Genomic DNA, 21,248 nt, shown 5'->3' with positions numbered 1-21,248 from the left:
ATTAAAAATGGGGAACATAGGTATACAAAGATACATTTTAATGGACAAAAATATTTCCTCTAATGTTATCCATAGAGAACGTTATTGTTAATGTTTGTATGTAAAAAGAACTACCCACATTTCCTCTCAATTAAATCATGGACCACCGAGGTAACTCTACACCTGTGATGTCATAATGACGTCATACGCGACCTATTAGATCCATCTGACGTGCGTTGCGGTGTGTCGCAATCGTTCGCACGAGTTTTTACGAGACCGATATCTGGGTTATGCGATGACGTTCAAAAAGGGCGAACGCAGTCATTATGTTCTATATGAACTTTTTTATTATGGCAACACTGTCTTAATATTGTGACTGTCGCTTTTATTTGCGACAGTTTTTTAAACGTGATATTTTATTGCATTAGAGAATTGTTATTTTGATATTCTTTTAAATTTTATTTAACGTTAACGATGGGACAATAACCCTGGCATCCATAATGATGTTTTTTTTTGTTGGATGATAATGGAATGGTACACCTGTCTGCGCTAATTGTTTACGCTGGCGGGGCACCAGTGGAAGATGATAAGATGAGCATGAGGTCAGGTTAGATAGCCCATCCTGACAAATTCACGAGAAATTTATCACGATGGTTTCCAAGGGGAACCGCGTGGAAGTCAACCTGACATGGTGCATTGCTAGTGATGATGATGGCTATTAGTCCATGTTACTAACAATCCACTTCCCCCCATATAATGATTTTACATCTGTGGGGCTGTGGTTATAGCAAAATAATTAAATAGAATAGAATAGAATAGAAAATCATTTATTCAAATAAACTTACATTGAAGCACTTTTGAATAGTCATAACATTTTTTTTTAATCTACCGCTCATTCGGAATGCTGTCTCATCACAAGAAGAACAAGCAAGAAACTTGTGTGTTGCTCTTTTAAATAATTTTTTCTTACTTACAATTTAAGTTTAAGTGTGTGAATACAAACCACCGATTAGCAAACATTAACAAATAATTTGCTTTCACTATTATACTATTTATATTATACTACTTTTACGATCATTATACTTATACTACTATTATATTTTATTTGACGGCCTCGGTGGTGTAGCGGTTTAGCACACCGCTTTATTCTCGACGGCCGCGGGTTCAATATTCATAAGTACGATTGGTGTTATCTATGTATTTACAAAAAAAATATTAAGTACTTATATCAGTTGTCTAGTACCCATAACATAAACTCTGCTTAGCTTGGAACTAGATGGCGCTGTGGCATCAGTAGAGGATGATAAGATGAACATGAGGTCATATCAGTTAGCACTTCGTGACAAATTCACCAAGAATTTATCACAATTATTTCCAGGGGGAACCGCGTGGAGGTCAACCTGACGTGGTACATTGCTAGCAATAGTGTTATTAATCCACACTACTAATAATCCCCTTCACCCTTCACCCTTCACCCCTGTCCTGAGATATTATATCCCGTCACACAGAAATACAATTCGCAAAGAGCAGAATAGAGAAGCAAAGAGAAGAAGAAACAGAATTAAAGTAGAGATATTGTTATTAGTTACGTTTATCTGTAGTTAAAGATAATTTGACAAAAACTCATCAACAATTCAGCTCAGAGCGTCATTTCAAAGATTTATTGCATTCGTCATTGTTTGTCTGTTTGTACAGACACGCCTTCGGAAGCAACTGTCTGGGCTGCCGTCTCAATAATAACGAGTAGGTAGTACGTCATCGAAGCCACATGTTATGCAGTATTCAATAATATTTTACTTATAAATTTATCATTACATACTTACTAAATATGCCAATATAACAATCATCCTCAAATAATTTCTTTTTATTTACCACATAGGTGGTAATCAAGCATATGGACCATCTGATTGATCCCCCGTCCAATTCAAACGGAGATAGAAATTATGACAGCCTGAGGCGAGGTTCGAATCCCTAGCGGTGGCCTCAGACTAAAATCGTATCTGCCAGGCGGGAGTTGGCCTTCAGCCGCTCTATAAGTCCTTCCGCGGGTATGGAGTGCCAACTGCACTGCACTATCGTCCGGTGAAGCTGTAAAGGCTAGCTGCAGCCAATAGCATTAGAGTAGTAAGTGAAAAAAACGGACAGTCTGATGGTTACGGTTATAGTAGCCACTATTTAATAAATACATTACAATTAATAAACTTACAGCTAATTTCAAACACATTTATATGTAATTATTATTTGGCTCTAGATATTCTTAGAGACATTTTATTGACGATGATGCATTTTATTTAAGACACTTATTAAAGACTAGCTACTCACCTCGTCATCGCACGGGTATACATGTATTATATATATAAACCTTCCTCTTGAATCACTCTATCTATTAAAAAAACCGCTTCAAAATAGTTAACCGTTTTTCAAAATAGTTTTAAAGATTTAAGCATACATACGGATGGACAGACAGCGACAGCGACAGCGACTTTGTTTTATACTATGTAATGAAAATAAGACTTTAGCAAAAGCATCAGCATGTTCGACCTTACCCAAAAGGAGTTTACTCAACGTAACAACTCAACATTCCTTTCAACTACAAATTACTGTGGGAATTGACTCTGTTTTCTGAAATAAATAAACTTATTATTATTGTATGATGTTTATGTTTTATAAACGCATAAAATACTGAAGTGATAATTAAAGAAATTGCAATAAGCTTAAACATGAATAAACATACCGACATTTAGACAGCGGGTGAATACTACGCGCCGATTTGTGGATAAACAAATATAAAATTTTATTACTCGTAAATCTTTTTCCCCAAGAGGCGTCTCGAATGCGCTGTGTTTTCTACATAAGTACTAGGATTTTATAATATCGCGGAGTTTGTGTATATAATATCGTTGTTATTCGTGCAACAGTACTCACATAATATTTACACAAACTGTGCGATTTTATAACGTCCTAGTACTTATTAAGAAAACAATTCAGTAAATAGCCAAAATCTCAAAAACTCAACAAAGATTTATCTTAATCTGAAGATGGTAAGGATGATGTATCCTATTTTAGAATTCTATATGAATGTAATATTAACAAAAAGAAGAAACTATAATTTACCTGACTAGTAACTGAAGAGTAGCCTCTTTTCTGCGTCGAGCAATGCTTTGAGTCCTATTTCCATTCCTTCTTTTTGTTTTGCCGTAGAAGGTTTCAGACTTTTGTACGCTAGTGCAGAATTAGTTATGTTTTTGTTTTGGAAGAAATACTTTCTTTTATCTTATTTATTCTACAAGAAATTGATAGTCTGTTTTTTTTATTTTCTAATTCTGTTGCCGCTATTGGTCTTTACAGGTTTTTCTTTTATTAATTTTATTTGTTCTCTATTGTGCGTATAATCTCTTTTTTTTATGATGATATTAACTACTTCAGCCGTGATTTGATACGGCTAAAGTTTTAATTCTTTAATGTGTTCCTCTGGCCTTTACAGTTTTTTTAGAGGATAATAATGGAATGTTGCACCCGCCTTCGCTAATCATTTACGCTGGCGGGGCACCAGTGGAGGATGATAGGATGAGCAGAGCTTGTATTATGGGTACTAAACAACTGATATAAATATATAGATACTTTTTAATAATCCAAATCCGTTGTATTTGTTGTATTGTATACAAACAATTATACTTATGAATACAAATGTTTGAACCTTACATTTGTACTAATAACTATGATTGTTTGTATCGGCCTAGGTGTTTTTATGTATGTTGTATGTATTTACGAAAAAATATCTGTGGTCGAGGGGTCGAACCCGCGAACATCGGAAGTAGAGCTGTGCTGAACCGCCAGACCACTGAGGCCGTCAATTATTGTTATTAGACAACTGAGTAATTGCATGTTTAATTAATTATTTTCAGAGTGAATCCTGTGACTCCGGTGATTGGGCCTGGTCTGGTCTGGAGGAAACAGGAGGACCGAAGATACCAGCGTTGGTGGCTGCTTGCTTAGCTCACCTGCGGCGGCACGGGCTACACACAATAGGACTCTTCAGGGTGTCAGCGTCCAAAAAGAGAGTTAGACAAGTGAGTATTGTTCAATATATTAATTCATTCATCATTTAAGAGCTACGCTCTTGTCGGTGGAGCTCTTGCCACTTTCCACGATCTTCCATCATGCTCTTTAATTCTTGATACGACACGACAATATTACTATTCTGCACTTCTTCTCTATATAAACTACCAGATTGATCCTCCATTCAATTAAAACGGAGATCGAAATTACTACGGCCTGTGCCGAGGCTCGAACACCTAACGCTGCCCTCCGACTAAAGTCGTATCTGTCAGGCGGGTGTTGGCCTTCAGCCGCTCCATAAGTCCTTCCGCGGGTTTGGAGTGCCATCTGCACTCGCCCCCTATCCTCCGGTGAAGCTGTAAAGGCAAGTTGCGGCCAGCATCAGCGCAAGAGTTATTTGCGCAAGAGCGCACCGATGCTATATGGTGAAAGCGAATTACGTCCCTATTAGGCAGAGTGCGGACGAGTTCCAACAGTGTCCTGAAGGCAATTGCTTGTAAAATAGACTGTCCCATTCTAGGACACTGGGTGGAACAAGTCATTCGGTAAATTTAAGGTTAAATTAAAGGTTACCTTTTTATAATATTTTGTTTTTGTTTGTATTTTTATCTTGTATTACTAACGTAGGATAAGTTATATTATTAAGTAAGTTGTTACTAACAAAATGGAACATGTTGTCTGAAAAAAAAAATATTATTATTATTTAATAATAATAATAATAATTTTTTTTTCGGACTACTCTAATGAGTAGTCCGAAAAAAGACATGTTTTGTATGGAGAGGAGTCGGGGATATGCAGTTTTAAGCTTGCATGTTAATAGTTATTGTGACAGCCAGCTGTTGTGTAAATCGTGAACGCACGTTGTAACAACAGACGGATAAAATATTGATACACAAAATTAGATGTTTTCACAAACGTATCGGCTGTTGCAACACTGCCGCGCCCGACCCAATTTGTGTTATTCGCTCTTAAACTTATAATCGTACTACCTATTACACGCGACTTCGTTTGCTTTTTTTTAGATATATTATTGTCTATTTAAAATAACCATCCTCGTGATGTATACAAATGTTTGTAACATGCGAGGAATAGAACCAGCGACTATCGGAAGCAAGGCGTTGTGATAAACCGTTACACCTCCGAGGCCGTCTAAGTTAAGAATGGCTAGAAAAAAATACGACTAAAAATTTTGATTTCCAGTTACGAGAGGAGTGGGAGCGGGGACAGTGTTCAGCGTTAGACGCCGCCGCGTGTCCGCACGATGTGGCCACCCTACTCAAAGAATTCCTCAGGGATCTGCCCGATCCTCTGCTCTGTAGAGACTTATATCAGGCTTTCTTGCATACACAAAGTGAGTATCTTTTAAGTATTATTTTGATGACGAAAGGTATCCTGTGTCTAAGATCTAATTTTTCGGAGATGACACACTATTGAAAAAAAAGACAGTAAGATAAAAGTGTCCTCAGACTAAAGTCATAACCGTCTGGCGGGAGTTGTTCTGCAGCCGCTCCATAAGTCCTTCCGTGTGTTTAGAGAAGACACACAATAGATAATATTGAAAGAAAAAGAAAATAAGACAAAAGTGTCCTCAAACTAAAGTCATACCCGCCAGGCGGGAGTTGGGCTTCAGCCGCTCCATAAGTCCTTCCGCGTGTTTAGAGAAGACACACAATAAATAATATTGAAAGAAAAAGAAAATAAGACAAAAGTGTCCTCAAACTAAAGTCATATCCGTCAGGCGGGAGCTGGGCTTCAGCCGCTCCATAAGTCCTTCTGCGTGTTTAGAGAAGACACACGTGTTTAGAAAGAAAAAGAAAATAAGACAAAAGTGTCCTCAAACTAAAGTCATACCCGCCAGGCGGGAGTTGGGCTTCAGCCGCTCCATAAGTCCTTCCGCGGGTTTATAGAAGACACACAATAAATAATATTGAAAGAAAAAGAAAATAAGACAAAAGTGTCCTCAAACTAAAGTCATATCAGTCTGGCTGTAGTTGGCCTTCAGCCGCTCCATTAGTCCTTCCGCGGGTTTAGAGCGCCCTCTGCACTCACAATCGTTCAGTGAAGCTTATTAATTTATTATTATAAGAAGGCACTAAAGCAGTCACATTGAAAAATGCAGGAATGCGCGAGCTGGCGTCGCGCATTCTTTCTAGTTCTCTTTGTGCACATTTCACACATTTTTTTCGTGAAAGCCGATTTCAGCGTGAAAGAGCGTACGTCTAAAAGCAACTAATGGTAGGTAGACTAAAACGCGCTGCAGTGCTTTAATATTAAACAAATTATTTTGGCTTTGTACATATACATTTATATAAAAATAAAAATAAATTATTATTGATGTTAGAAATTCGAAGTCGGCGTCTCCAGTGGGAAGCCCTAAGGCTGATAGTGCAGCTGCTCCCGGCAGCCCACCGGGATACTTTGAGTGCTCTCTTGTCATTCCTGGCGCAACTCGCCACACATTCTGAAGACGATCACCAGCCAGGAAACAAAATGGACGCTGCTAACCTGGCCACCGTGTTCGCGCCAAACATACTACACAGAAACAAACCTAATGAGGCTGCCAGGTTTGTTACATACATGTTTATCCATTAAATCCAATCATATTACATCGATTTGCATAGCACACGTAATGAACTTCTCTGCCACTCAGCCAATGTAATTGACATAATGAAATCATAACCGACTTGATCTCATATTTATCTTATCATCATCTATTGGTGCCCCGCCGGTGTAAAAGATTAGCGCAGTGGTGTTTTTTTTTTTGGATGATAATGTAATGTTGCTCCCGCTTGTGCTAACGGTTTACGCTGGCGGGGCACCAGTGGAAGATGATAAGATGAACATGAGATCAGGTCAGTTAGCCCATCGTGACAAATTCACCAGGAATTTATCACGATGGTTTCCAAGGGGAACCGCGTGGAGGCAACCTGACTATTTTAACCCATTACTAACAATTCCCTTCCCCCCAGCGCAGTGGGGTTAGCGGGGTAGCGCGACCAAGCGGCGCGTGGTTTTCTCGTTCTCTTAGTCTACATTTACATACATATTCTTTTCTACCTGGTTAGTCAATTCCCGCGTGAAAGAGTGTATAAAAGCAGCTAATGCCTTTAATTAACATATATGTAGCGCGGAGCAGCTGTCGGAGCGTGCGGACGTGATCAACGTGGTGCGGCAGCTGGTGGAGCGGCAGCAGGAGCTGTGGCCGCTGCCGGCCGCCGCGCTGCACCTCGCCTACGTGCACCTGCTGCACGCGCAGCCCGCGCACCTCGACGCGCTGCTGCTGCGACGAGCCCAGTACGTGCCCAGTACTCAGTACTCTACACTCCCATACACACGCAGCTAACAGGCGATAGCGGCAGCAGGAGCTGTGGCCGCTGCAGTTTTATTAAGATCTATCGACACTTTTGCTTTTATAATTCTAGAAGTTTCCCAGATTTCGTACGCTTTTATGAGGCATGAATAGAATAGAAAATCATTTATTCAAATAAACTTACATTGAAGCACTTTTGAATAGTCATTACATTTTTTTAATCTACCGCTCGTTCGGAAAGCTGTCTCATCACAAGAAGAAGGAGAAAGAAACTTGCGTGTTGCTCTTTTAAATAATTTTATTATTACTTTACATTTTTAAGTTTAATTGTGTGAATACAAACCACCAATTAGCACTAATTCAATTAAATACTCAAATAGAAAAAATATTGAATATATAACCAACTGGTTAAACAATTAATAAGAGGAAATCAGTCATAATGATTAGAGCAGACCAGTCCCTACAAGCAGCACCCGTTCACGAGTATGACGGATGAGCCAGCCATCACTGCGCTCGACCATATTTTAGGGAGCCCAATGACCCGGCCCACCACGCCGCCACAAGTCTGGACATTTTAGTGAGCATGACTACTCAAAACACTAGACCACGTCAAAGCTACTTACAATTGTCATCTGATAGTTATAGCATGTTTTTTAATATATGTCCATACTCGTGATTGTGAGTGTGGTGTAATGCATATCTTCTTATCAAAATTGATTAATAATCGTACATTTTTGTCGTGAAAGAGTAACAGATACTAGGTGTTTCCTGGAACTTTGTCCATCGCCTGTTTTTTTAGAGATGAGGAGAATATGTTTATAGAAACCGATATAACACTTTTTGTGACACTGTCTTCTCTGATTTTATTAACTTTCATGAATGAAAATTTAATGACAGCTGATGCTGTTTAGTCGTGTAGTACATATATAGACAGACACATAAATATAAAGCAGTAAAGTTGTAAAAATTTGTAAATTGTAAAAAATCTACAATATTCTAGAACAAGTCACCAAATGATATATTTGTTACAGGAACACGACAGTGTCTGCGTCGGCGGTGGACGCCGCGAGCGTGGTGGGTGCGAGCCCCCCTGCGGAGACCGGCGGGGGCAGCGGGGGAGGCGGAGGGGGCGGCGGGGGGAGCACTGAGGGGGGCGTGCGACGCGTGTGGTCGCGAGAGGAGTTCTTACACGGCGCCGCCGCCACCGGTGGACCCCACGACAATGCCAGGTACCTGTCTCCCCTTAGATTTTCCACACGTTAAAAGAAGGTACCTGTCTCCCCAACTGATATTATATTATTATCTAGCTGTATCCGTGACTTCGTCCGCGTGAAATTCAAATTCATTTTCTAAAATAAAAGTAGTCTAATTTACTCCTTATTACATCAGCAAAAAAGTCCCGTTAAAATCGGTCCAGCCATTTCAGAGATTAGCCGGAACAAACAGACACACAGACAGACAGACAAAAATTTAAAAAAATATTATTTTGGTGTATGTACCGTATTTATATTCATATGCATGTAGTAAAAAACAGTTACTGCAATATTACAAACAGACACTCCAATTTTATTTATATGTATAGATTTTATCTCAATTTACCAAAATTACTATATTTTACAACTGCAAAAAAAATACTATATGTTCTAAAAAAAAGTGGCAACCTTCAACTTTAGAGCATTTATTACTCTGTGTAAATCTTATATATAAAATTCTCGTGTCACAGTTTTCGTTCCCATACTCCTCCGAAACGGCTTCACCGATTCTCATGAAATTTTGTGAGCGTATTGAGTAGGTCTGAGAATCGGCCAACATCTATTTTTCATCGCCCTAAATGTTAGGGGTAGTCCACCCCTAATTTTTTTTTTATTTTAAGTCAAAACAACGTTTGCCGGGACAGCTAGTAATATATATAACGTGATAAATGTTCTGTTATGTTGTTCGCAGACGCAGTGACAAAACGTACTCCCGGACGAGGAGGACGAGAGAAACTGCATCAGACACGTCATCGGGTTCATTTACCTCCACGATGACCATAGTTACCAGGTCAGTTTTACAGGTTACTTTGAAAATATAAAGCAAATAGTGCAGAAATCCATAAGCGTTGTATTCGAACTAGATGGCGCTGTGTAAATTGTCAAAGGTTATTGTATTTATGTTTTATTCAAAAAGCTTTATAATTTGAAATCCTAAATTGTCAATTGTCGTTTTCCCTTCCTGGTCTCAATATGTAGTGTTTCTTTAATAACATATATAATACATATCTTAGAATAATTGTCTGTTTTTTTAGCTATAAAAACCCGATTAAGTCAATAAGTCTATACTTAATGTCTAGCTTTTGCTCGCGGCTTCGCTCGCGTTGATTTATCCGCTTAGGGGTGGAATTTATCAAAATCCTTTCTTAGGGGATGCCTACGTCATAGTAGCTTTATGCATGCAAAGACTTAGCCCGATCGGATTAAAATTGACAAAGTTTCATACAAACTTTCATCCCCTATTTTGTCCCCTTAGGGATAGAATTAATCAAAATTCTTTTGTAGCGGATGCCTACGTCATAACATACATGCATGTTTCAAATTCAAATTTCAGCCCGATCCGTCCAGTGATTTGGGCTGTGCGTTGATAGATCACTATGTCAGTCAGTCACCTTTGAGTTATATATATTTAGATTGATTAATAAAAAAATACGTTACACTCACGCACGAAATCGTTCTGTTTGCGTTCATTTACATACTCCTTCTTTCATGTAGGAGTGTACATGTCAAGGCAGCTATTGAGATGATATTGTGTGTTAACAGTGGCGGCGGTCTCAGCGGCGGTCTGGCCAGCAGCGCCCGCAACGACTCCGCGGCAGACTCTAATGACTCTGCCTCCGACTACAATGAGGTACACATTCACCATATCGCCCAACTGACTATTGATTGATTAAAGTTGACAACTTGTTAATGTGTATTTATTTAAAACATTTTTTATTTAAAAGAGCAGCATGCAATTTTTATGCTCATTCTTCTTGTAATGAGTGTGCGTTTCGTATGAGTGGTAGAATAAAAAAATTAATTGCTTATATTAAGTTTGTTTGAATAAAGATTATTTTTCTATTCAGCTCGGTTCTATTTGCTCGATACGTTTATTTGAGACTATGTTCAGACACTAGGGGGGTCAGACGACGACAGCGCCGTCACCACCGCGTAGCTCAACATTCAAGCCGCGTAGAACAAAAAAATATGACATATTATATTAAGTTTTTTTGAATAAAGATTACTACTATTTCTATTTAGCTCGGTCCCCTGTGCTCGATACGTCAATTTCGGATTATGTTCAATATTGTCAGACACTAGGAGGTCAGAACGACAGCTGAGAGTCGCTCCACATACAGGCTGTGTAGAATAAAAAAAATGTGTTTCATTCAAAAGTTCTTTTCTTTCTTTCTTTTTTCAACTATACTGTAATAAGTATGAGTATATTTCTCGATCTATTTTGCTCGATACATCAATTTGAGACTATGTTCAGACACTAGGCGGGTCTGACGACGACAGCTGCGTCATCACCGCATAGCTCATAATTCCGGCCGCGTAGACTCAAAAAATACATTCAAAAGTTCTTATATTAAGTTTGTTTGAATAGAGATTATTTCTGTTTCTATTCAGCTCGGTCCCCTTTGCTCGATACGTCAATTTCAGATTATGTTCAATATTGTCAGACACTAGGCGGGTCAGACGACGACAGCTGCGTGATCACCGCGTCGCTGCACATCCCGGCCGCGTCGGTGTCGCGCGCGCGGCCGGCGCCGCCCCCGCGCCGCCGCTCCACCTCCGGCTCGGAGTCTTCGGCGAAGCGAGACTCGGCCGTCGGCTCGTCGCCGTCGGCCTTCGGCTCGTCGGCGGCGTCGTCCGCAGCGTCGGCCTCGGCCTCGGCGTCGGCCGCGTCGAGTCCGCCCGCGTCGCCGCCGCCGGTGCTGCCGTCGTCCTCGGCCGTCAGGGTCACGCTGTCCGCTGCCGGAGAGGTGCGACGCGCACCGGACATCGATAAACTCATCTCGCTCGGCAGGTCAGATTACAACACAATCTTTAATCTTTAATAATCTTTTACTTGTCTTTTCTGTTTTCATTTTTAAAGCGTTTATGCAGACGATAACCCTTTTTTTTCTCGACTATAATTAGTTTGTAATTATACATAAATTACAATCACAATCTCTCTGTGAAATAATATAACTACATAAACTAATGAACACTGCTCATGTCCTCCATGCGATATCCGGTATCCTGATAAAAATTACCGCTAAAAATCTACTTGGTGCAATGCGGATATTTTATCTAGAATTCTGAACATGAACATATCCATAGAATTAACTAACTGATTGATCTGCAATGATTTACGGAGTCTTTATTAACTTTTAGAATATCATGAAAAACAATAAGAAATTAATACAAATATTAGTAAAGATTATTAATTGGCATGGGACAATTCAGTGTTTTTAGTAACGTAAACTACACCGTTAACCTTCCTAAAATAAATAAATATTGCAGGGAGCGTAACACATCTGATGCACGAGCGGTAGTGCTTCGGCAGCACGACGAGAGCAGTACCAGGATGAGGATATCTACCAGACAAGAACACACTATCAAGAGAGAAGAACATTCAGCGAGGAGAGAAGACCAGTCTACTAAGAGAGATGAGAGGAGAGAGGGCACCACGTTGTACAAGAGAGGAGAACTCATATCTAGTGCACGGTCGTCTACGACATGACAGATTGTATACGTGGTTTTATACATAAACGTCTATTTATCAGCATTTGTTTTAGTGGAAACTATAAACCCTATTTCACTGCATCATACGAAATCATATTTTGGCAAACTGAGTTTGCTCAAGATTAGGATACAGATCTAATTGTGATTATTGCTGCAAATATACAATTTTATCCAACAAGTATGGCATACAAGCCAATAAATATAATAAAAATTCCGAATTTTAAGTTTTTCCCGAATCCATTCATTTCGTAGATTGCAAAATGTCAAATGTTCATGGTACTATAGTAGTACTATACTGAAAACATGAAATGGTCCTATGCAATGTCCTTCGATCGGTAATTTAGACTCATTTCTGGATTAAACTGGCTGATCAGAAATGCATCTTAGTGTTTACTAAATAAAGACAAGATTCATGCATCGTCATTTTATTACCCCACACAATATTGTATATATCCAAATTATTTACTTCATGATTGCGGTTTACAATACCTACTATTTGGTCTACTTTCTGTGCAATTTGTCGCGCATTATGATAGCTCCTAGCTTCGATACGCCGTCCTGGTATTCTGTTTTGCCGAGAGGTGGCACTGCTGATGTGGTTTCTGTTAAAAGAAATTCTACCTTATTATATGATATAAATAGGTTTAATGTTCTATAAAAGGGAAATGTGAATTTGTCTCGTATAACCCGTCCAATTTAATAGCCCTGCATAGTTGAGGACAAATTATAAACAGACTAGTATATCTTCGTTAGCGGATTATACACTGCTAATTCTTATATTTGATAAAAGGCATTATTAGCTGTTTAGATTTGAAACTACACCTTTGCCTTTAATGCATTAGAACTATAAAAAGCATGCGTTCAAAATTGACATGTTAAGATCGCTTTATTATCGAATTTCCTACTTTATAACAAAATACTATAAATGTATCTACACATAGGTTCCTCCTTTCTTAATTCTTAACTTTACCTTAAAGAATAACGCAATACAATACCGCATTTCGCCCTCTGGTCACTGGCTCCAACAGCGCCAGCCTGTTTCGACATCGTCCTCGGCGCTGCTTTCCGTGGTTTCGGGCCAACTCTGCAAGGGTCACCAGGTAGCCGCATCGGCTGCGCACAGGGACCAGTTCCACTCTCGTCAGCTGCCCTTTGAAGACTCTCGAATTTTGCTCCAGGACCTGTCATGTCATGATCATCATTACATTTTATCCTATTTTTCATTATTTCAGGATGTCACAGAACATTTCTAAAGTACCTTGATACAATAATGTCAATGATTAAATTGTTTTTTTAATAATTGACATTACTGTGTAACATAATTTCTTTCACACACTTCACTTCCACTTACATCCAATCAGATTCATAAAATATGACGACATAATAATTTCAAAAATTTTTGATACCAGTTAAAAATCAAGATTTCTCTTTACACCTAAAATCATAGCACCAAATATATTTAATTTAAAATAGGGCTGAAGTTTATTGTCTGGAATTTCCCTATTATGGTGTTAATAACAGAGCACGGCAACAGCAATAACTTTGATATTGTAGATTCTGTACGCTATTGAAATATTTTCCAGGTTGTGTGTTCTTGTTGGAACTAATACCTAATGATAGGGTAATAAGACCAGTGTCCAACAAACCTAGTTTTGGCTATTACTTAAAGAAATGTTAAATTGTAAAACACTCACCACTCTCGCAATAATCTACTTGGTAAATAGTCTTATTGCGATCTCTGTCAATCCTCTGTTTCAATTCCGGCGACGCTTCGTTCTGGAGGATGCTGTACAGCATTGGATACTTGGATTGGAGCTAAATAAAAATATATTACCAGTTGTTATTATAGATATACAAATTAGAAAACGTGGCGCACATAGTTATTTTTCTGAATGTGAACAAACAATGCAGTAATTGGACCACTTGCTTAGTAAATAAGTTTATATTTTTTACCTCTTATTTAAGAGCTGCCGTCTTGTCTGTGAAGCTCTTGCCATTTCCCATGATTTTCCATCAATCTCTTTAGTTTTTGATACGACACGATTCCAGCTTTTTATAGAATATGCTTGTTATAACAGAGTTTTTACTACGCAACCTAAAATTTAAAAGGTCTACTCTTATAGTTTTAGTTTTTACTTAAATAGAAGCCAATGTTTGTTTTTAAAACTTGGGACTTGTTTGCTCTATCTGGAAACAAAGGATCACATAGCCTGAAAGCGCGACTGTCCCGTCCAAAATGATACGCACAGCTACGTTATCTATGCCTTACCTTGTCCAAGAATGCATTAGGCTGGTCGTATCTTGATGTCGCGGTCTCTGGACTAGCTGCCACACGAACAGGGTACAATTTGGGGTCCAGCAAGGGTCCCATTATCTAGATCGGAAATAAGACTTTGTTAATATTTGATACTAGTGATGTAGACTAGTTGACGACCTCAGTGGTCAAATGGTTTAGCACACCGCCTTATATCCAGTGGTCGCGAGTTGGATTCTCGTACGGTACAAATATTTGTATTCATAAGTACGATTGTTTGCAATGGTCTGGGTGTCTATGTATATTATGAATGTATTTGCAAAAGAAAAAGAATGTATTGTAGTATCCGTAATATAAAGTCTGGTTAGTTTGGGACTGGATGGTGGCATGTGTGTCATCCTGATAGTAACATTTACAGTAGTATTTACGTGAAATCTTAACACACAAACAGAACTACAGACATTTTTCATCTCGTCAAAATTTATCATTTTTATTATAATTACCTAAAGATGCAAAATAAATATTTATTTATACCTATTTGATGCTCAGTACCGGACATATCATTGCGACAATTACCTCGTTTCTGCTCCATCCCCCCTCTTTCCCGGGGGGTAGTTGGGGCATCTCTCCGCCGGAGTACTGTGGACATCTGCAATCTGGAGGGCGTGTGTGCTGCATGCATGCTTGATAGAAGGCCAACTCCTGCCCTGATAACTTTGGAAACCTAAAAAGTTATAATAATGATAATTATATTCCTAGACAATTCACACAGCGCCATCTAGTCCTAACTCAGCAGAGGCTGTATTATGAGCGCTAGAAAATTGTTATAATAACAAACTTTTTTTGTATATATTATTATATACTATTTACATACAGAATATACATAGAAAACATCACATAGAAATAACTTTACTCTTGAATAAAAGTAGTTGTGCGAGCGAGGAATCGAACCCTCGTCCAGTGTTACTTACACTGGTTGTCCAGTAGGTTTCTGTGTTCTGCACCCTTGTGGGTGCAGAAGGTACCGGTGTGCTTTAAACTACCGCTCATTGGGAATGCTGTCTCATTAAAACAAGAGAACGAGCAAGAAACTTGTGTGTCGCTCTTTTAAGTAATCGTTGTAACTTTACATTTTTAAATTGAAATGTGTGAATAAAAATTACCAACTAGCACTGCACTAATTAAATGCATGTAGTTTAACCCAAGCGAATTTAGGCTACTAATTTCCTAATAATTTGCCTAAAAACTTACTCAGCCAGTTCTCCACCACCAGCTTCTACGGCGCCTGACCCTGGAAGATTTGGCCATAGGTAGTCCTTCCTATAAGTGGTGAGGTAGTGGTCCATAATGTAAGTTTATGTGTATCTATTTCTCGATCAACTGTACATAACTTCTGATAATTTCTCAATAACTGTTCTAATATTTTTGCATAATTAATTATTTATAAAATATAATCTAGTCAAATTTGTTGCATTTTGGGGTATTGTCAATTGTGACGTAACTGTGTATTGCTTACTATTATGGCTATTTGATATGACAACCTCCTTAGATTTATTTTCTCCTATGAAATGTTTGGGTGAAAAATTGCCAATATTTTGATTCGATATGATTCGGATCTACTTTTAAGTAAGAAAGTAAGTCTGCGAGGGACCACATTTCGAAAAATATTCAATTTATTTACGTGGGTACAAATCAAAATTACTCTTGTTAATACTCATACTTACTTAGTTATTCAAAGGTGGACTGGAAGAAATCCCTCATTGTACACATTTATTCGTTAAGTCAATTATGTCCTTTTATTTATAATTTTATTGAACAATAAAGTATTACAAACAAATTTACTATAAAATTAACATCACATACAGCTATGACGCGCTCTTCGTCCTACTACATCTACGCGCCATGCAATATTGCGTATCTGTGGCTCATTATGTTTGCGCGGGAAAATAAAAGACTTCTTCTGCAGACATACTAATTTGATGTGTTCTTAATTGTTATTTTACTTTATTCTTTATACCTTTATATCTCTGTAACAAACTTCTAATTAATATACTATTTATATATACATGAACACAAATATTTGTGCCGTGCCAGGAATCGAACCCGCGACCATCGAATGTAAGACTATGCTAAACCACCAAGGCCGTCAATAGTCGATATGTATTAGCAGGTACAATGAGGAAAGAAATTAGAAGGGGGTAATATTTATTCATAATCGTATAATTTCACTAAATTCTATAGGTGTAAATATACGGATTCAGCCATCTGCCATATTTGGGTTCTTTGCGAGGTGGACCAAATGGATTCTTCTCCAGCACCACTTGTCCTAGTAACCCGTGGCACGCGCCGTACGTGGTATCGCCGGTGCGCACGCGCAAAATGCGACGAAGCTCCTCTGTGGAATTACATTATTTTAACTTAGCAATCCGGGGGAAAAAGGATTGTCAGTAATGTGGACTCATGACCCCATTACTGGCAATGTACCATGTCAGGTCTCCACGCGGTTCCCTCTGGAAAACCATCAACCAACAAGCCATTGTGATAAATTCCTAGTGAATTTGTCACGATGAGCTAACTGACCTGACCTCATACGCAGGCCGGTGCACTATTCCATAAAAAAAACACTTAAGTTATATACTAGAAAGAGCTGCACTAGCAGTTTCTTATCTGGATCCTGGACTGAGCAGGGAGAGAACACGAGGGTTGAAGTTGAGTGTTGGCGTATGTGACATGCCGTACTATAAACTAGATTCAGCTCAGAATAAGACGGAACTAGCTATAACCGACTCTATAGATTTTTGCTCCGGTGTCAAGGAAGCAAAGACCAAAGAGACCGCTAGCGAATTCAAATTATTCTCCGCAAACGGAACCGTAATAACGGGCCGTGACGTCGGCAAAGGGGTCAAACCTACGCCCGGGTCACAAGGCCCGGGAACTGCTCGGAATTTTCCTCTCTGCCACACGGTGAATATATGGAATGCTAAGAAGTTCCTCTCTCTTTTACCAAGATAGACTACAAAAAGTCATTGGCGTGGATTTCACCTATCTCAGCCGCTAAGAAGTAGAGCTTAGGGTGAGATTAGGTAATCAAATTACAGGATAAGTGACATCTAAGTCTACTAGTTAAGACAGTCCTCTCAAAAATATTATATGCCCACTATTGCCATACCACCTATGGATTCTGTGGCGTGGAAGAGCCAAGACAGTTAGGTAGTCTAGAAAATATGGCGCTTCTGTCTCCATGACATATAACGTAGTGGCGCCATCTAACAACTTTTTTCTTACTTTGCAATGATGGATCAAACTTTGGTCTCATGGACATGGTGGAGGGGTGTTCAGCGTACTTCTCCGGCTTGGGGTGGCGGTAGGAGCTAAGCTGGCTGGTATCTGGTATATAAACGTCATCAGGGAGACGCAGGGTTTGCAGAGCACGAGCTCGACGCGCCAGATTCGCAGACATGAATGGTAGCTCTGAAAATTAAATGTCCACGCGCTGTATTAATTGTCCACGGTATTTACATTGTATTTTATGAAATTGTTACCATTAATTAATTTAGTACACTTAAATTATTATCGATATCTACACTAGTAGTTTTTATTGAAATCGTATTTCTGTCATTCTGTTTTAAGCATTCTTTTAAGCTGAACTTTTTATCCCACGTCCGCACACTTGGCAAACCATAAAAAGAACACAGAAATTCAAGAGTGTAGATAGAGTTCGACAAGCGCTAGTAGCCATTCCTATGACAATTTTTTTTAGCACAAATAAAAGTAAATTTGCTGCATATATTTGCGTTTCAATTACACATTTGCGAAGAGTATAAACGTTTGTAGTGGTTTTCAGTTTGCGCTAAAAGCTAAGATTGTGATTGCTTGCTAGTTTTAAAATCACTGTCCAGAATAAACATTCATCATCATCTGCTTCTTCCTTATCCCATTTATTTGGGGTCGGCGTAATATGTTTTTCGCTTCTATTCATCCCTGTTCGCAGTCATCGCGTTATTTACTTCCTTTCTTACCATATCATCTTTCACACAGTCCATCCATCTCTTTTTCGGCCTTCCTCTGCCCTTATAACCATCCACATTCATATGTAACACCTTTCTTAAAATATTATCCTCGTTCCTACGCATACAGAATCAACATTCAATCAACACATTTTTAACAAGCTAAGATTAAAATTTGAATACATTATTAAAGGAAGCGTAACAATAGTATAATCTATCAATAAATAATGAATTTATATTGGAATATTTTCACCCAATCCATATTTGGAATGACGGTCACAAATCATGAATTGATATTGGTATGAAGTAAAGTGTTCGTTGTCAGACAAAAATATTAAGATTTTTTTTATGGATGATAATAGAATGGTGCACCCGCCTGCGCTAACGGTTTACGCTAGCGGGGCACCAGTGGAGGATGATAAAATGAGCATGTCAGGTCAGTTTACCCATCGTGATTAAATAACCAGGAATTAACCACAATGGTATCCAGGGGGAAAAGCTTGGAGGTCAACCTGATATGGTACATTACTGGCAATAAGATCATCAGTCTACATTACTAACAATCCCCTTCCCCCTAAGATTAAGATTTCGTCTACTCAATATTGGTCCGGTGCGAATCAGAACTCGTAGTTACTAACGTTTGATATATTAATGTTGTAGCTAATACGGCTAACATTTATGTCCAAAACGCCCAACAATTTTGGGACGTTAAAGTTCGCTATCACATAAAACTGCATTTGGGCCAACAATTTTGGGACCTAATTAAAGTTCAGTATCACATAATGTTCCCAGTTCTACGAGCCCAAGATTTATTTATATAATTATGATCACCTTTTTTTTCGAACTACTCTAATGCTGTTTGCCGCAGCTGGCCTTTACAGTTTAACCGGACGTTAGGGGGCGTCTGCAGATGGCACTCCAAACCCGCGGAAGGACTTATGCAGCGGCTGAAGGCCAACTCCTGCCTGACGGATACGACTTTAGCCTGAGGGCACCACTAGGGGTTCGGACCTCGGCTCAGGCCGTCGTAATATCGATCCCCGTTTGAATTGGACGGGGGATCGATTGGAGGGGATTATAATCACCAGAAGGATCCAGGCTTTTATACATCACCTCTATTTTTGGCGCCTTCTATACTTTACTACGGATTAAAATAAAACAAAATTACCTCTAGCGCAATACTTAGTCAAATACTCTGTCCTCTTCAGATCCTGCATCTCGTGTTCTATAGGTGTAGGGTCTATATCTTTAGACATATATATCTTTGTTAGCTTTGGATAATCTTCTGCGAACTGAATAGAATTAATTTAATCTTTACAAAGTAGAAAATAATGTCACTTCTGCTGTCTGTTCGCTTAAATCTTTTAACGCATTTTAATACAGTCTTTAACCATAGATAGTGATTCAAAGGAAGGTTTATCTGTAATACATATGACACCAGAGCGAAGTCGAGGCTAGTAATTTATAAAACCAGAACTTTGCTGCTCGAGCATATAATACACTGAGGGGCTACGTTATTTGCGTATGGGCGATGATTAATTCACGATCCATAGATCACAACGTGCTCTATTTTTTTTGTAATTGCTATAGATACATATAACAACATTACCCTCTTTACTGAATCCTTGTAATATTCATGGTCAATGGGACACAGAATATCCGGGCAACGTCGAGGGACGTCCTTAGCTTTGAGTGCATCTCTACTCAGTCCGACGATCAAACAATTATCATCTATAGCTTTACGGCGAGGACTTTTTCTATAAAAAAAATTAACAATATTACATGTACCTAATTCTACATCAAATCAAATCAAAATATCTCTCTTCTTAATATATCAGTATATTTTTTTTAATGAATTATAACGGAGTAGTGCTCCCGCCTGCGCTAACGGTATACGCTGGCGGGGCACCAGTGGAGGATGATGAGATCGTTGTAACATTAGCTGTCTCCTAGTGAAAGACCTATAAAAATCGGTCCAGATTAGCAAGAACAGACAGACATACAAAAAAATAATTGTTTTTGATGTAAATATTGTAATATACTTCAAAACTTTATTAATATATTTTAGTCATCATATTATATTTTTAATCTTTTTAATTTTAGGTTTTTAGTTGTACAATTAGGTTATGTAAATAATAGTAATAAATATATTTGTTAAACTTCAAAAGTAAATATTGTAATATACGTTGAAAAGTTATTAACTTGAAATTCCAAACAGACACATATTTATTTATTCGCATCGATAAGATATGAAACAACTTACGGCTTATTCTTCTTTCCGTAATCGGTCATATACACTGATTGAAACTCAATTTCTCCGTCAAAGACAGACATGACAACGAATGGCAATTACAAGTATATATTTATAATACTAATATTATTTGTAATAAGTAATTAACAAAAAAAACTGTTCTAAAAATGTTTATTATGACTGTGAAATAAGATAAAAGGTATACACGAATGACAGAATGGCTAAGTCATTGTCAAATAAAAAAAAAACAAAGCTAGCACGATATATTTGATGGAGATATTGAGTGGATTACATATATAGCAGTCAATATAATTTACTTTCGTTCCGATCGCAGTTGCTCGTTACATACAAACTGTTACTTAGCAATACTTATTTTAAATGTGATGGATTATACTTTTTCTTCATCAATGTGCCTAATAATATTCAGAAAAAGGCGGGAGTGTGGGATATGCTCTTCGCTGTCGTGGATTTCGGGGGGTCTTCCGGATAGGGTTCGTGTGGGGAAGTTTTGGGACTTGGAGATTGTATGTTCCGATGTGTCGTGATTTTATGAGAAATTAAATTGAACATATAAGAAATTCAAGAAAATAAAAAATATGTCGATGTGGTATAAATTTCAAGAGTTTAAGAAATCGAATCGACA

The 21,248-nt window shown here is 38.4% G+C and overlaps 3 protein-coding genes across 3 annotated transcripts in view; 1 reads left to right on the top strand and 2 right to left on the bottom strand.

The window, feature by feature from the left end:
* The window catches only part of LOC131845183 (uncharacterized), a 55,662-nt gene extending 43,210 nt beyond the window's left edge, over window positions 1–12,452 (top strand). The window contains exons 5-13 of the mRNA XM_059194220.1: window positions 3,885–4,049; window positions 5,239–5,389; window positions 6,380–6,602; window positions 7,165–7,332; window positions 8,380–8,577; window positions 9,293–9,391; window positions 10,144–10,231; window positions 11,046–11,392; window positions 11,872–12,452. Coding sequence (XP_059050203.1) covers window positions 3,885–4,049; window positions 5,239–5,389; window positions 6,380–6,602; window positions 7,165–7,332; window positions 8,380–8,577; window positions 9,293–9,391; window positions 10,144–10,231; window positions 11,046–11,392; window positions 11,872–12,091 — 1,659 coding nt within the window. The 3' untranslated portion in view covers window positions 12,092–12,452. The remainder of the gene's footprint in view (window positions 1–3,884; window positions 4,050–5,238; window positions 5,390–6,379; window positions 6,603–7,164; window positions 7,333–8,379; window positions 8,578–9,292; window positions 9,392–10,143; window positions 10,232–11,045; window positions 11,393–11,871) is intronic.
* Window positions 12,453–12,494: 42 nt separating this feature from the next.
* Window positions 12,495–15,849, bottom strand: LOC131845186 (uncharacterized). Its single transcript, XM_059194226.1, has 6 exons — window positions 15,599–15,849; window positions 14,924–15,071; window positions 14,363–14,467; window positions 13,788–13,908; window positions 13,089–13,274; window positions 12,495–12,695 (listed from the first exon to the last, which is right to left on the bottom strand). Exons 1-6 carry the CDS (start codon window positions 15,691–15,693, stop codon window positions 12,595–12,597), a joined length of 756 nt encoding a protein of 251 aa, XP_059050209.1. The 5' UTR covers window positions 15,694–15,849; the 3' UTR covers window positions 12,495–12,594.
* Window positions 15,850–16,547: 698 nt separating this feature from the next.
* LOC131845202 (uncharacterized) lies at window positions 16,548–20,827 on the bottom strand. The gene is made up of 5 exons (XM_059194242.1): window positions 20,618–20,827; window positions 19,964–20,111; window positions 19,523–19,646; window positions 17,633–17,818; window positions 16,548–16,742 (listed from the first exon to the last, which is right to left on the bottom strand). The coding sequence occupies exons 1-5, from the start codon at window positions 20,686–20,688 to the stop codon at window positions 16,576–16,578; spliced, it is 696 nt and encodes a 231-aa protein (XP_059050225.1). The 5' UTR covers window positions 20,689–20,827; the 3' UTR covers window positions 16,548–16,575.
* Between the last annotated feature and the right edge of the window lie 421 nt (window positions 20,828–21,248).

This window comes from Achroia grisella, unplaced genomic scaffold (genome assembly GCF_030625045.1).
Source record: "Achroia grisella isolate CSIRO2021 unplaced genomic scaffold, CSIRO_AGI_Agris_v1 utg460, whole genome shotgun sequence".
NCBI classification, from domain to species: Eukaryota; Metazoa; Arthropoda; class Insecta; order Lepidoptera; family Pyralidae; genus Achroia; species Achroia grisella.
Note: the sequence above shows the minus strand (reverse complement) of the source record. Positions and strands in the feature narration are given on the sequence as shown.

Bases quoted from the DNA above. Each gene is read 5' to 3' on its own strand.
- LOC131845186 (XM_059194226.1), bottom strand. From the start codon at position 15,693: ATGGACCACTACCTCACCACTTATAGGAAGGACTACCTATGGCCAAAT. The intron at 15,072-15,598 runs GTAAGTTTTTAG...ATAACTTTTTAG, and splicing joins GGTGGTGGAGAACTGGCTGA to GTTTCCAAAGTTATCAGGGC. The intron at 12,696-13,088 runs GTATTGTATTGC...TTCTTTTAACAG, and splicing joins TGACCAGAGGGCGAAATGCG to AAACCACATCAGCAGTGCCA.
- LOC131845202 (XM_059194242.1), bottom strand. From the start codon at position 20,688: ATGTCTGTCTTTGACGGAGAAATTGAGTTTCAATCAGTGTATATGACC. The intron at 19,647-19,963 runs GTAATGTTGTTA...AATTCTATTCAG, and splicing joins ACAAGGATTCAGTAAAGAGG to TTCGCAGAAGATTATCCAAA. The intron at 16,743-17,632 runs GTAAGAAAAAAG...GTAATTCCACAG, and splicing joins GTTTGATCCATCATTGCAAA to AGGAGCTTCGTCGCATTTTG.